This window comes from Nematolebias whitei, chromosome 3, assembly GCF_014905685.2.
Source record: "Nematolebias whitei isolate Nwh7 chromosome 3, NemWhi1, whole genome shotgun sequence".
NCBI classification, from domain to species: domain Eukaryota; kingdom Metazoa; phylum Chordata; class Actinopteri; order Cyprinodontiformes; family Rivulidae; genus Nematolebias; species Nematolebias whitei.
Window position 1 is genome coordinate 35,991,341 of NC_056500.1, and position 16,892 is coordinate 36,008,232.

The 16,892-nt window shown below is 40.7% G+C and overlaps 1 protein-coding gene across 5 annotated transcripts in view; it reads left to right on the plus strand.

Annotated features, from left to right (window-relative positions):
• The window catches only part of tacr3a (tachykinin receptor 3a), a 71,853-nt gene that overhangs the window by 9,894 nt on the left and 45,067 nt on the right, over positions 1-16,892 (plus strand). For 3 of the 5 annotated variants that reach the window (XM_037674929.1, XM_037674928.1, XM_037674927.1), the window contains one exon: positions 3,130-3,280. In XM_037674929.1, the coding sequence (XP_037530857.1) occupies positions 3,130-3,280 (151 nt within the window). Of the gene's footprint in view, positions 1-518; positions 526-765; positions 782-3,129; positions 3,281-16,892 lie in introns of all 5 variants that reach the window. The other 2 variants (XM_037674932.1, XM_037674930.1) reach the window with 2 other exon arrangements.

Below are 16,892 nucleotides of genomic sequence, written 5' to 3' on the forward strand. Positions count from 1 at the left end.
CAACTTCTCACCCTATCGCTAAGAGAGAATCCAGCTACACTGTGGAGAAAACTTGTTTCGACTACCCGTAGCCACAATTTCATTCTGTCGGTCACTACCCAAAGTTCATGGCCATAGATAGGAATGTAAACTGACTGGTAAATAGAAAGCTTTGGCTTACAGCTCAGCTTCCTCTTCACCACAACGGACTGGCACTGAGTCTGCAATACAGCAGATGTTACACCAATCTGTCTGTCTCTCAGATTTGGAGGTGCAGATTCTCATCCCATCCACTTCACACTCAGCAGCAAACTGTTTCAGTGAGATCCCAACGTCATGATTGATTGATTGATTGATTGATTTTGACCCAAACTCTTGCACCACTTATATACTTACAGAATGGCCTGTAACAACAGGCCCCCAATCCCATACTTGCAGAGCACCCCCAACAGCGCACCTTAAGAAACACTGTTGAACGCCTTCTCCAAGTTCACAAAACACATGTAGAATGGATGGGTAAACTCCCATGAACCCCCAAGGACTCTAGTGGGAGTAAAGAGCTGATCTAATGTTCCATGACCAGGACGGAACCTACATTTTTCCTACTGAATCCGAGGTATGATCAATGATCGGACTCGCTTCTTCAATATCCCTGAATAGACCTTTACAGTGAAGCTAAGGAGATTGATGCCCCTGTAATAGGAGCACACCCTCCAGTCCCACTTTTTGAAGAGGGGAACCACCACCTCAGTCTGCCAATCCAGTGGTACTGCTCTTGATGTCCAGGCGATTTTTCAAAGGTGTGTCAACTAAGACAGCACTGCAACATCCAGAGACTTAAGGAAATCAGGGTAGATCTCCCGCTGCCATTGCAGAACTTTTTAACTAACTTGGCTCTCTCAGCCCTAGTTATAGACAGACCATCCCTGAAGTCCCCCATCTCAGCTTCCTCCATGGAAGACATGCCAGTGAAATTGAGAAGATCAGAGAAGTATTCCTTCCACCTGCCATTGCATTATTGGTTGAGGTCAACAGCACCCCACCTTCACTGAACACAGTACTAGTAAAGCATTGCTTTCTCAGACTCAGCTCCTGATGGTTTGCCAGAAAATCCTGAGCTTATCAAAATTCGCTATCCAAGACATAACCAAACTTCTCCCACATCTAAGTTTTTGCCTCAACAATAGCCATGGCTGCAGCCTGGTTGGCCTGCTGATACTCCTCATTTGCCTCTGGAGTCCTACTAGCCAACCAGGCCTGATAGGACTCCTTCTTCAACTTTACAGCCTACATAATTCCAGATGTCCACCACTGAATTTGTGGATGGCCATAATGAGAGTCACTGACAACCTTGCGGCCACAGATAAAGGCAGTTGCCTCAACAGTGGTGGCGTGGAGCGTGGCCCACTAGCACTCAATGTCCCCCGCCTCAGCTGGGATGCAGTTAAAGCTCTTTCAAAGGTGTGAATTAAATATCTTTCTGATGGGATCTTTTGCCAGGCATTTCCTGCAAAAAACTCACTACAGATTTTGTGTTTAGGATCTGTCCATCATGTTCCGTTGCCATCTGATCCAACTCAACATGAGGTAGTGATCAGTTGACAACTTTGCTCCTCTCTTCACCCCAGTGTCCAAAACATACGGCTGCAGATCAGATGACACGACAACAAAGTCAATGATCGATCTATGACCTAGTGTGTCCTGGTGCCATATGCATTTATGGACACTGAACATGGTGTTCTTGATAGACAAATCATGACTAGCACAGAAGTCCAACAACAGAACACCGCTCGGGTTCAGATCAGAAAGGTCGCTCCTCCCAATTACTCCCCTTCATGTCACAATGTCATTACTTACATGGGCATTGAAGCATCCCAGCAGAATAACAGAGTCCTCAACTGGAGCACCTTCCAGCACCTCTGCAAAGGACTCCCAAGAAGGCTGGATACTCTGAACTGCCAATTGACACGTAGGCTCAAACAACTATCAAAGCCCGTTCCCCTACCTGAAAGTGCAGGGAAGATACCCTCTCACTGAACAGAGAAAACTCCAACAAACAGGTACCAAGTTGGGAGGATAAAAGTAGATCAACACCAGCTCAGCGCCTCTCACCATGAGAAACTCCAGAGTGAAATAAGGTCCAGCCCCTCTCAAGGAGATTGGTTCTGGAGTCCACGCTGTGCATTGAGGTGAGCCCAACTATATCTGATTGGTACCTCTGAACCTCATGCACAAGCTCTGGCTCCTTCCCCACCAGACAGGTTATGTTCCATGTCCTAAGAACCAGTCAGGATCAGAGTGCCAAAGCACCCACCTTCGGCAACCATCCATGGCATATGCGCCTGACTTGTATGGTCCATCCTGTAGATGGTGGCCCCACAGAAAGGCAAACCCATGTTGCTCATTTGGGCTGTGCCTGACCAGGCCCCATGGATAAGGGTCCAGTCACCAGACACTTGCTGAAGAGATCCTCCCTCAGGCCTGGCCTCAGGTTAGGGCCCCGGTAACCCACATCTGGGTAAGGGACACTGACCGCCTTGCTGTTTTCTGTCTGTGTGAGTCTTTGAAATCACTCTTTGTCTGTCCTGTCATGTAGGACCAAACTGTCTCTTTCACAAGTAAATGTGGTGAATTTAAACAATTAACAGTCAGTAACATACTATAGTTAGACTTATTGTGTTATTGAAAGGAATCCTCTTCCTGATGAACAGCCATTAATATTGCTAATCAGAGAAGCAACAATTATTTCAACTCATAGTCTTGCTTCCGTACGGTATCTATATGCCTATACTAATGTCTTATATGAAAATAACTTTTATTATAATCAGACGCTGACTTAGGAACAGTTTTCTGGGTTTTAGTTTCCTATAAACAGATCTAAAACAGAGCATCCATGGTTAGATTGTAAAATAGATAAATCTGAATCCCACCTGCTGTCTTCACCTCCCAGCTTACATGGGTAAATTGCATTGTAAGTACTGTAATACAGCCTGAGCTCCCAAGGATTTCATTTCATTTTACTTTTGGAGTCATGGGTAGTTTTAAACTTTACAAAATACCAGAACCAAATCATCAAATTACACATTTTTGTTTGTTTGTTTTTAATACAACATATTCACCATTTTGCCCTTTCTTCTGCTTTGGCTTTAGGTATCATATCATAGTGACAGCTTTGGTCTACGTATTGCCATTGGTGGTGATGGGCATCACTTACACCATTGTGGGGGTAACGTTGTGGGGGGGTGAAATTCCTGGAGACTCCTCCGATAACTATCATGGACAGCTCAGAGCTAAAAGGAAGGTAAGCCTTGCCTTCGGGCAGTTTGATTTCCAGAACTAAGTGAACGTTTAAATGCTTTGAACTGGGCAGTTTTATCCTGAAAATGTGAAGTTTCTGAGCAGTTTGTCTCTTGTGTGAATGCTTCGAGATCTGTTTTTCTACCTTGCATTTTTCAGCACGTAATTTGTTCCACAGTTGTCAGTCTATTTCATCAATTCATATATCAAAATGTTCAACTTATTCAGGACATTCCTGCTGGGATTTTTGGTGTTGGTGCAATTTAAACTTTTAGAAACATTTAGCATTTTTTCCTCTCTCTCTCATGAATGGAGCTCCCCACATCCTTCATACCCTTTTTGCTGTTTAAAATATTTCGCAGCTCATTTCAGCTTTTGTTCTGGTTCAGCTTTTTCAGCTTCTTTCTGCTAAATTTAGCGTTCTCTGATTTTTCAACTTATGTTTTAACTATTTTTATACTAATTTTAGTCCTTTTTTTTCTTTTTCCATCTACTTTTTGGTTACTATTTTCTATACATTTCTGCCATTTTCTGCTTTAAAACCCTTCAGGTTTTACTTGTCTGCTTTCAGCTAATGTCAGATGTTCAAATTCAACTCATTATCAGTTTAATGATAAAATCTTTTCAGCAGCTTTCAACAAAAAGTTTGGAAGTTCACACTAGTTCACACATTCACTGCACTTTCGCAGGAAATGCAATTTCTCTAGTTTTATTTATTCATAAACTTACAGCAACATGTAGCTATCATGACTTGTATTTACTGGAAATAAACCCCCACAAATGCAAAGGAACCTGTGAGGCTTAAACTGGCAGGCATTTAAATATTAAGACGTTGGAATTACTCGGCTCTATTAGTAAACCTTTGGGATCTGGATTTAAGCTTCTGTGTCTGATAATACAATTGCCACAGCTAATTTATTTTCTAATGGAAGGGAGTCCCTGAACACCACTTAATCAAGTGAATTGTTCTTTAGCCTGTTTTGTGTACAGCGTGTTTCATGAAATTCTATTAGGTCTAAAGTCCTGATAATCAACCCAGTGAAATAGGGACATCCTCTGTGGTGATGACATCAATAAAACAAGAAGAAACACTTTAGCGATATGCAAACCAATTATTTTCGCAGCCTTTACTTCACAACCTTTTTAATAATTTTATTTTTTAAATAGAAAACCTGCTAATAATTCAGACATTTTTTTAGTAAATTAACATTTCTCTTATGTACCATACCATACCATACCACTTTATTTATAGAGCACTTAAAACAGCAACAAGGCCAACCAAAGTGCTGTACAGACAGAACAACAGGTAACACACAAAGCAAAATACAAAATGAGGTAAATCAGAATATAGACATAAAAACGATGCAGATAATGACGACAAACCAGTGTGGAGCATACAGGATCAAAACACAGATCATCTGGTGTTGAAAGCCACCAAATAGTAGTGGGTTTTTAAACGAGACTTGAAAACCGAGAGGGAGGGGGCCTGTCTGACAAGCAGAGGTAACTTGTTCCAAAGTCTTGGTCCTGCTACAGAGAAGGCCCTGCCACCTCTGCGCTTAAGACGAGATCCTGGAACTGTGTGGAGCAACTGGTCCGCTGACCTCAGGGAATGCGGTGGGACATACGGTTGTAGCAGATCAGAGAGATGGGGGGGGGGGGGCACTGTTCAGTGATTTGTAGACATACATGAGTATTTTGAACTGGATTTGAAGGTGAACCGGTAACCAGTGCAGTGAGGCCAAAACTGGTGTAATGTGCTCTCTTTTGCCTGTACTGGTTAAAAATTGGGCTGCTGCATTCTGGACCAGTTGTAGTCGTGCAATGGAGGTTTGACTGACTGATAACAAACAGGAGCAAATTGCAGTAATCAAGCCTAGATGTAATGAATGCATGTATTACTGTTTCCAGGTTATTTTTGGACAATATGGGCTTCAGTTTAGACAGCCGCCTCAGTTGGAAGAAGCATGATTTAACAATCATGTTTACGTGATTGTTAAGTTTCAGGGAAGGGTCCATTATTACGCCAGATTAGTGACTCTGTTTTTCTGACAGGGTTAGAGCGGAGAGGTCAATGCAGCAGTTTGTGATCGTGTTGTTGGGAGGGAACAATGTAGGATCAGTAAGACATAAATTGTAACTATCCATGTTGTCTCCTCACAAAGGATATTCTGCACTCAGACTGAAAAAAAATTAGGACTCAATACCTTCATGTCTTGCCGGCAAGGGACACTGAGCTCCTTGTTTTTTACTGTCCATATAAGTCTTCTGAATTGGGAGTGGTGGCGCATAGGTTAGAGAAGGTGGGCCTGTGATTGGAATATTGATGGAACAACTCCCAGTACCACAAAGTTTGTTTTCTCAGTCATCCAGGTATATAACAACAAAAAAGGTTGAATCATGTCATCTGGACTTCGTTTTTTTGTTAAAAAGAAACGTTTCGCCCCTCATCCAAGAGGCTTCGTCAGTCTGAGGCCTAGCCATCTGGTATTACCCAGAAGCCACCCTGACTCTTGTGTTTCAGGCCTGCCTCAGGCAGCTCCCAGTACCGACAACATCAAAATGAGGCTGGGAAAGTTGAAGAACCCACACCTACCTCCACCCTTATTTGCCCCACTCTGGGTCCTTGAGCAAGGCCCTTAACCCCCACCATCTGCTCCCCTGAGCACCCTAGATAGCAGCTCTCTGCTCCACACAGAGGGCTGTAGTAGCTCGATGTTCTGTGGTTGTGTCAGGAAGAGCATCCGGCAGAAAAGTAATTACCAAGTCTTTGTACAACTTAGTTTGCTGTGGCGACCCTTGAAGAAGGGAGCAGCTGAAAGAGAATAAATAAATAAATTAATTTTTATTTAATCTTCTGAATCACTCTTTGTCTGGCCTGTCACCTAGAACCAATCTGCCTTGGGAGACCCTACCAGGGGCAATAACAAGTGCCCCTGACACCATAGCTCCTAGGATCATTCAGGTGCACAAACTCCTCCACCACGATGAGGTGGCGATTCAAGGAGGATATAAAACATAAATCACGGACAAGCCATATTACTCTAATTTTTCTTGATCCCGACCTTCTGGATTTGAGAAATGATAAAGAAGAAAAATATATAGTTGTTGTAGTCAGTCACGATTTCTATCAAAGTTCAAGTAAAATAAACTAATATAGAATATCTCAATTCCAAGAAGAAGAAAAAAATGGAATCATGAGAATAATGTTAAACCATCAGCATTTTGTTGTACCACCTCGTTTGTTTTCAACAGCTTGAATTCTCTGAGATGTGGACCGAACTAATGACGAACAAACAAACTACTCATCAATCTGCCTCAGTCTCTTACTGCTGTTCCCAGATCTGCTCTGCAGGTTGTAGCCTTGACATTCACCATTTTCTTCATTGTTTACCAGAGATTTTCTGCTGGACTAAAATCTGGACTATTTGCAGGTCTTTCTCATTATATGTATTTCTTGAACAAATGTTTTTATGTCCTTTGTCCTATAGCCAGACATACTATCATTGTGAGAAATAAAAATCAGCAGCAAACATCATTTCAAACTGATAAAGAAAAGCATCCAAAAATGTAAATATGGAAGCTGTAATGACTTTCATCCATCCTGTGCCTTCACCTGACATGACACTTTTATCTAGTCCCCCACAATCCATAATTTTATTTATTTAGCTCCTAGTCACTTTGTTCTTCTCTTTTAGGGTGGTAATGATGTCTTTGTTTGACTTTTCAGTCTGTAAATCCCCCTTTTTTAACTGCTTTCTTATTGATTCCAGTTTCTGCCCAATTGTTTCTCGTTTTCTGTATTTTCAAAGTCATTTTGCTTTCAGTTTTCTGTCTTGACTGTTCAATGTCTTCCTTGGTCTACCAGCATGCTTCCTTTTTTACAACATTCCTATTTTGTTTGTTCTTGGTCCAGATTTTAGACACAGTTGACTGAGAACAACCTTTGTAACATTTTATGGTGGTTTACCTTTTTGAAGTTTTATCCTCTTCATTGTTTCAGCTGTTATCTCTTTTGTGTCTGAGCCATGATTTATTTCAGTCTGCCTTGTGCAACAGCTCTCCAAGTTGAGCTTCTTTTTTTTTTTAACTGAAGACTCATCAGGAGATTTAATTTGCTGCAGGTTTTAGATCTGCAAATTACAGTTTCCATTTTTCTTCCTCTAATATCTCTAAATAGCAAAAGTGCATGATTACAACACTTATATTGTCTTCTTTTTTTATATGTTTCCTAATACCAGAAGGTTACAATTTTGAAAAAAAAAGACATGTTTTGTGGCATGTCTGTGACTTAATTTTTAAATACAAAATTAAACAATACAAGGAACCATCTCTCAGAGTAGAGACTCCATATTTTTTAACAGGAGTTGTACATTGTTGAAACACTGAATAGATCAAATTACCCTTTTGTTGGATGTACACCAACAGCTGATTCACTTTTGGAGTCAACTTTGTTCAATTCAGCAACAATTTAAAGTGGTAGTAGCTGAGAGTTATCCTCAACAAATATTTCAGGCTCTAAAATTTCTTGTGAGATCTCTCAGCATCACATAAAAAGCAATTTACAAGGTTTGACTAATCATCTGTATAAAATGGTCCATTCCTTCAGCTTCTCTTCAGTGGTGAACCTCTCTGTGTTCAGATTAACTTCATTTTACAGTAAATTATGTTCTCCACAAGGACAGCATGCACTTACACTCAGTCAATAAACTCAAGCTCTTAATTTCTGCCTTTAGAAGTTTTAATGTTCTATAAACGTCCACCAGATGTTGGTTATTTTCTATCAGAATAAGAGCGAATAAACAGATGTGCCTGAGCATGTGTGCACTGTTGTTTGTTTATTAGATACTTCATTTCAATTTAATTTGTTTTTTTCTGTATTTGATACAAACAATGCAATTAGGGTGAGAGTGGGGTACTTGCAGGCTTTGAACAGAACAGGCGACAGAAAGGAGAGTTGGACCCGAGGCATCACTGTCACACATCGCCAACCAACCTGTCTCACAAGAACATCATACTCATGAGAAAACACGTTTGATAATAAATTCATTATTCCCAGTAAACTTGAAATAAATAAAAAACATGGACGTTTAATGGACTGCCAGGAATAATTTTGTTTCTCTTTAAAAAAATAATTAGAAGTAAGCGTGTCTTATGTTTTGAGTATTAGCGCTGTGTTAGCTTGTGTACTTTTCCATTGATCGCTGCTCTATGTTATAAATAAATTATCACACAGATATTACAAACTTGTGTCTCATTTATCCAAACCATGAAAAAACATGAAGAGCATGAATTAAACTGGAAAGTCCGGATCTGTTTCAAAGAACTGAGCACAAAGTTGATAGTTTCTGTAATAACCAGAACTATGTATCTTATTACCTGTATACCTAACCATACAAGCATTATTACACATGTCTTTAAGATTTAATATTTAAACTATTTATTGTAAAGATATAGTTTGTTTTCATGTGGTTCAAATGATTATTTCTAAACTCTACAACCCTGGTTTGTTTATTGCTTTTGCTGACCCAAGCTGCTGATGCCCTGATTTCAGTCAAGCCGACGGGAATCAGCCGCGCTGAGTCTTCTTCAGGTGTTCTTGTCAAAGTGACTTGAGAAGGTGGATAAAAATCTCTTAGGGTGGAAAGAACAGTCATGTCAGCCTCCACATGCTTCTTTCTTGAGTGATGCAGCCACTGATTGTGTTTGGTTTGGAGGTGAGGTCACACACGTCCGATGGATAAAATGGGACACAGTCTTTACTGATGTTCACATTTATTGTAATTACAACAACAAAATGACAGTTCCAACATCAGAGTTATTAAATGCTTTGTGATAGACTTTCGACTGTTCAGGGTGTCGCTTGCCTCTCGCACAGTGATGGCTGGACATGGGTGCTAGTGACCCCCGCGATGAGTTAATACCAAATAAATCTCAAGCTATCTTTCTCTCTTTAATTCATATTAAAGGCTAGATCTGTTGAAAAAGTCACTTTTGAATGTTTCTTTATAAATCTGCAGTTGTCTTCTGTGTAACGTGTTTTCGGCATTCTAACCAGTTGATTATGAAGTCATAATTTGGCAGAAAACTAAAAATAACTGGAAGAATCAACCATTCATCCGTCCAACACCATTTTCTTTACCCAATTTTTCCTTTTTGGTTGAGGGGGAGCTGGTGCCTTTCTCTAGAAGTCACTGTGTGAGAGGCAGGGAACACTCTAGACCAGTGACATGCAGTGAGCTTTGTGTCAGGTGCTTTGTGTCACTGACTCGTCTGGAATCGGATGCTAACATATGTAAAACATATGCATAAGATATATAAGTAGAAGCTTATATTTCAATTCAGCCTTTTTATCCCTTCCTCTCTGTTTCGACTGAAAATCTCGTTTAAAAAAATCCTTTAGTTTTGAGATATTATCTTCCATTTTGTCTAAATGAATTTAAACGAGTGTACCGTTTGCCCCTCTGCATAACAGAAGAACGCACAGCAATGTACACCTGCTTCATTGCCCCTTTAGGGCAGCACTGCCCCCTATCAGTGCGGCAAGGTATATTCTGCCTCACCCCTGTATATTTTCAGCGTGCATTATAACTGATTAGAAAGAAGAAATATGTCACACACATTCATTCAATATATTAGACTGACTGTAGAACATCAGCATGTGTAGCACATGTGTAATCAAACATGGCAATATGAAGAGAGACAGGCATGCTCCAACCGCCTACTTCATGGTTCACCTCTGGTGGCGCAGCGCTACGAGAGGTGAACCAGAGCACTAGACTGTTTCACTCTGCACATTTCTTCCAGTCGTTTGAACAGGCAATGCGCGATTTCTGCAATTTTGACCATTGAAGTGTTGAAATAATTCAGAAAACAGTTTTATAAAATTGTTTTATATAACAGTCAAGTGGTCAAATGTATTTTCTCTTCTCATTGTTAGTATTTTACTTGTCATGATGACAGGTGAGGCAGCACTATCTCACCGGCCTCCCCTGACTGCACGTCACTGCTCTAGACAGGTCTCAAGTCCATCACAGGGACACATAGAGACAAAAACCATTCATGCTCTTCCTCAAACCTAGGGACAATTTAGAGTTGAAAGAAACAACCAACAGAATACCAGTATGGGTGCTGCAACGCTTAAGAGTTGGCACAGTTTATAATATAGACATCAAGACCTGAATGATCCACATTAATATAGATAAGCAACATGACTTAAGGTACTAAAGACACCCTGCAGAACACTTAATGAAGTCTGAGTGCATTTCAACAAAACAAATCATCAGATATCTTCTTATCTAACCTTTGATCAGTTGGTCTTTGTGAGTCTCATCCTGCATCTGAAGTTATACTCAGGAGCTACCTGCTTCTGTTCTGAAAATATGTCTCTGACCTATGAAGGACATGTCCATGTGTCAAGGATTCAAGGTTCTTTATTTGTCAATCACAACCCATGTGGTACATGTGATGGAACAAAATTATGTACACAGGGTCCCAGTTATGTCCAACAATAAAATTTAAAAGAAAAACAGTAATAAGAAATAAGATATGAACTAAGAAAACATCAACTAAATATACACTAAGCACTAGTAGCATAAAAACATAATGTCGAACAGCAGCACGAACATGAGTCTGTGTGAGCAGATGAGCACGCATAAACACATCAACATGAAACAGATCAGCAGCGACATGATGTGATTTTTATTCACAGTGATTATTCTGATTAGAGTTTCATGAGTCTAACAGCCTCAGGGTAGAAGCTGTTCCTCAGTCTAGTTGTTCTACACTTAATGCTCCTTAACCTCCTTCCTGAGTGGAGTGGGGCAAAAAGTGTGTGTGCTGGGTGAGTGGTGTCCTTCATGATGCAGGTGGCTCTCTTCCTGCATCTAGAGGTGTAGATATCTTTGATGGTGGGGAGGCTGACTCCAACAGTCTTCTGTGCAGCCTCCATGCCACACGTTGATGCTGGAGCACAGGATGTTCTCCACTGCACACCTGTAGAAGGAGGTGAGGACTGAGCTTCCCAGACCAGCTCGTCTCAGCCGTCTGAGGAAATAGAGTCTCTGATGAGTTTTCTTGATCAGGCTGGTGGTGTTGTTGCTCCAGCTGAGGTTGTCATTCAGGTGCACACCCAAGTACTTGTAGATGGAGACCACTTCCACCACAGATCCTCTTGTTGTCAGGGGGGTGTAGGTGTGTTTGTTCCTTCTGAAGTCCACAATCATCTCTTTTGTCTTCTTCACATTGATGTGAAGGTTGCTCTTCTTGTAGCAGCTCTCCAGGTGTTCCACCTCCTGCCTGTAGCTGGACTCATCATTGTTTGTGATGCATCCCACCACCGCTGTATCATCTGCAAACTTTACAATATGACAGCCTGGATGGGTAGCTGCACAATCATATATGAGCAGAGTGAACAGGAGGGCTCAGCACACATCCATGAGGAGAGCCAGTGCTGAGGGTTATGGTGGAGGAGGAAAAGTTGTGGATCCTCACAGATCAGTCTGTTTGTTAAGAAGTCCAGAACCCAGTTCCAAATGGAGGGGCTTAGTCCTAGTGAGAATAGTTTGTCCATCAGGGTTTGGGGGATCATGATGTTGAAGGCAGATGTGAAGTCCACAAAGAGCATAGGGATGTAGGAGTCATTTCTGCTCCAGGTGGGTGAGAGCAGTGTGGACCACACATGAGATGGTATCCTCTGTTGATCGGTTCTCGTGGTATGCATACTGATGTGGGTCCTAGTTGACGTTGATGGTTGTTTTGATCTGGGTTATGACCAGTCTTTCAAAGCATTTATCAACTATCGGTGTGAGAGCCACTGGCCGATAGTCATTCAGACCAGTCACTCTAGAGCTCTTTTGGACTGGAATGATGGTGGCAGTCTTCAGGTAGGTGGTAACTGTTGCCAGGGTAAGTGAGATGTTAAAGATGTCGGCCAGCACTTCGCAGAGCTGATCGCCACATTTTTTCAACACTTTCCCAGGGATGTTGTTTGGGCCGGTTGCCTTGTTCGGATTAATCCTCCTGAAAGTACTCCTTACTTCTGCTGGGATCACGCTGAGACGCTCTTCATCCGGTGGTGAGGGGAGTCTGGTGCTGGGTGGTCTGTTCAGGTCTTCAAAGCGTGCATAGAACTTGTTGAGGGCAACAGACAGTGATGGGTCTTTGGGGCAAACTGAAATAAGACTAAAATGTGGATGCATTACAGAACAAGGTTTCCATGAAAACAATATGAAGTGTCCAGGCAGTGCAGCTGTCCAGACATGTCCTAAGGCAAGAAATAAACTGGCTTGACTTTATTTTTTAGGAGTAAAACATAAAGACCAGACAGTGTAAAATATTAAATTTCAATATAAACTCCAGTATTTCATTACCTGGAGAGTGTGTGTCGTACATCTGGGTTGTGTTTGACTTGTCTGAGTTTTAGATATTTGTAAGGTTTTTATTTTATTTTAATCCCATGGAATCTTACTTAGCTAGATGATCCAAACTCTCCATCCATTTCCAGCAGAAGAAAAACTCCTCTGGACCACAGTGTTCAGGTTTAAACTGTTTATAAATAAATGTGTCATAGTCTGTATCTGTTTTATTCCTTGTGTTCATCTTTTAGTTTTATTCCCTTTGTGGTTGTATTTTCCTGTCTTTTGAGTTTATTGTGTTTATCAGTTCAGTCCTCCTTAGTGTTTTCACCTCCTGCAGTCAGCTCCTGCTCCTCCCACTCTCACCACTGATTATACGTCCTCATGGTCTCCCCAGGTGTTTGTCATTTTTCACTCGTTAGAGTCCGGTTAAATTCAGTCTCTGGTCTTTGGTTCACCATCCTGGCATTATGCTGTATAAGTAGTTCACTGTTTGTTCCACTGTGGCTTCCCAATATTATCATCCCTGTGAATAGTTTGCTGCCACGCCACGCCAGCCTTTGTTGTCTGTTTTTATAAATAAATTTGTTTTTTTGTTTTTCACTGTTGAGCCTTTCAGTTTTGTCTGCATCTTGAGTTCTACTCCACACTAAAATGTGATAAAACAGAAGAAACACAAATGACACATGTACAAATTCTAAGCATAATCATCATAATTATTATTGTCGTTGTCGTCGTCGTCGTCGTCGTCGTCGTCGTCGTCATCATTGACGACGACAACAGCAACAACAACAACAACAATAGAGAAGTAGCAAGAAGTCAAAAGCTGTGCGTCTCCATCCTTGTTCAACAGCCTAAGTATGAGAGGCCTTGCAGGCCATAATTAGTAAACTCCTCTCTTCTCCTTCTATACTTTACCAACCAATCAAAATTTAGTTTTTCTGCTTCTAGACTTAATTCACATAATGAAGTCATACAAACAAAATATGCATTTATTTAACATAAATATCAATTATTTTTGAAAATAATAACAGTAGTCCCTCATTTATTGTGGGTGATCTGTACCCTGCCCCCCACCTCCGCGATAAGTGAAAAATCGCGAAGTAGGGAGACAGTAGTCCAAGTTCAAGTTCAAGTACAGTAAACCTTGTCAAGACGTGCCAGGCTGCAATTACACTCATCACCTGTTACTCCCAATCTCCCTCCTTAAATAAAAAAAAAAAAATTACATACTGTAATATTTTAAATAAACAATCCATGAAGCATGGATTGTTATTTAAAATGTTAAAGTATTTAAATTTTAAATTGTAGAGAAGAGAAGCGCAGCAGGACATCAAAAGGTTAACCCTTCACACAGCTCTTCAGCACGGAGCAGAAACTTCTTGATCAGTTACATTGTAACAACTGAACATAGAAGTTCTAAAATAATTAAAAATAACTTTTTAATACTTTTATATTTTGTGATTATGATGATTTTACAATGTGACATACTTTGAATTTTAAGTTGGAAGACAAAAGTCGATCGGTGCATGTGGACAGCAAAGAGTTAACCCTTCACAAAACCAATGCAGCAGGAGAAATGTTTGTGTGGCAGAGGAGGAGATCATGACAGGCTGCAGGAGGGAGCTTCCCCCTGCACTTGTGGGCTGCACGCAGATGCAAAATTATTTAAAATAATTTATTTTAAGTAAACAATCCGTGGCTCATCCATCAATCAACCAATCAGTGTTATGTCCGAATTACAACCTCAGCTGGAGCATCAACACCACCAGCCTGATCAAAAAGCTCATCAGAGACTCTTCTTCCTCAGGCGGCTGAGGCGAGCTGGTCTGTGAAGCTCAGTCCTCACCTCCTTCTACAGGTGTGCAGTGGAGAGCATCCTGTGCTCCAGCATCAACGTGTGGCATGGAGGCTGTACAGCTGCTGAAAGGAAAGCTTTGCAGAAAGTGGTGAAGGCTGCACAGAAGACTGTTGGAGTCAGCCTCCCCACCATCACAGACATCTACACCTCTAAATGTAGGAAGAGGGCCACCTGCATCATGAAGGGCCCCACTCACCCAGCACACACACTTTATGCCCCGCACCCCTCAGGTAGAAAATTAAGTAGAGCATTAAGTGTAGAACCACTAGACTGAGGAACAGCTTCTACCCTGAGGCTGTTAGATTAACAGCCTTAGATTAACAGGCTGTTAAATCCCTAACCAGGATAATCTCTAGAAAAATTCACTGTAATGCCACTTTAATTGGTGATATGTGCTGCTGATTATCCATGCTGCTGTATTCATTTGTACCTGTCCACTCACCACAGACTCATGTTCGGGTTACTGTTGTTATGCCGTATTGTTTTGCATTATTAGTGTTTAGCGTATTTTCATTCAACCTTTATTTAGACAGGTAAATCCCATTGAGCCTCGAGGACTCATTTACAAGACAACAATAGACAGCCACAAAAAGGCATACAGATTATTTTTTTTTACAAATATGATGGTTAAAAAAGTAACAAAAAACAGCTAGATTATAAGGCGAATGTAGAAAACTAAAAACAGTAACATGTCTGCTTCGGTCCTTGTCAGGAGTCCAACAGATTCTTAAAGCCTTGGTCAAGGTCGAGAGCTGCAGGTCTTTTTGTAAGATATTAAGTAGTATAAATATACTGTATCTTAGTGTATATCTTAGATCCTTATATACTGTTTCTTTTTACACTTTATATTTTTGCTATTATTGGGTGTAACTGGGACCCGGTGTACATAATTTCCTTCCACCTCATGTACCACATGTGATGAGAATGACAATAAGCCTACTTGAAATTGAACTAGTTGCTTTTTAACAGATTGAGTGCATGTGACATAATAATGAGTTAAAACGCCAAACTTGTTGGATAAACTTTTTTTTTTTTTTTTTTTTCACATGGACCATATGTTGATGAGCAGTAAAATTCACACATTCCTGCAGCTGACATGCATCTCAGAACTCAAACAGGAAGTGGCCGCTGCGTTTCAAGCGATTTTAATCTTTGTAAATGATGACGCTGCCATCACACAGTTCAATGTTCTGAAGGCGACAAAACAAAACATCTGTTTGTGTCATTTCTGTTCTCCACTTTGGGGACATTTTTTCACGAGTTAATGTTGCTTTGCCACATGCAGAAACGTGCACTGTTCTGCTACATTTGAGACACTGTATGGATCCTGCTGCTGAGTGTAATAAGCTCAGACGAAAAAAAAAAAATCTTCTTGGAAAGACATTTCTTTTTAATTGTCCAGATTCTGACATGCTGAGCTCATCACATGAATCCCTTTGAAAAGTGGAAAATGTAACATTTTCATCAGCTTTAATAAAAGTAGCAGAAAAATTGAAATAATTACTTTTCCCATCCCCTCTGGAATGTCAAACCTGCTGTAGCCTGGCTTGATAACATTCCTCTCTGTTAAGCAGCACACCTTAAGGTTTGTGCAGGTCTTCCTTTGTCATCTAGAAAATATCTATCTTATTATTTTGATTTTTGCAAGAGCTAAAGTCTGCCACAGCATAAACTGGGGGCAAAGCAGGTGGATGCAACGCCAACAACATCCCTGTGGTGCTGCTCAGTGGGATCCAGTAAATATTTGACATGAGTTACACATTTCAACTGCTTCTTCACTTCACTGTCACAACCAAAAATATCCACCAACTTACTCCAAACTGTACAAGCTTCTGCTGCCAGAGAGCTCAGAAGTGACACAAACATTTTAGTTTCCTTTTTGTTTTATTATATTTCTCTGAACTTTCTAACTGTTACGATCCCGTGTGACTTTTTGTTAGATATGTATTACCTTTAAATGTCACTGTCAGGAGCTGTGGTTTTGGTTGGTCCTTTTTATGGTCTTTTGGGTTTCATTTACTTAGCTGTGTTTCCATGTTTTCAGTTCCCGTGTTCCTCTTTGCCACCTGTCGCCCTCCCTCAGTCAGTCCTACCACATCCATTCATACCTGCACCCTGTTTTGCTCACCTCAGCTGTTCCTCATCATCACCTCTTTCTACAGTCCAGTATTCAGCAGTGCAATGCTGATTTCATGCCACACTTCTCTTCAATGACTATTCTGTAATACTTGTGATGTTTCCTCAGTCGTACGTTTTGCTTCATTGTCATTTTTTTGTTTTTAATAAAAATATTTTCATTGTCTAAAACTCCTTGTGTCCATGTGCATTCTAGGATCTTATTTTTCTTTTAGCTTTTCACTCTTCAAGGGTCTCCACAGCAAGTCCTCATCCTCCATCTT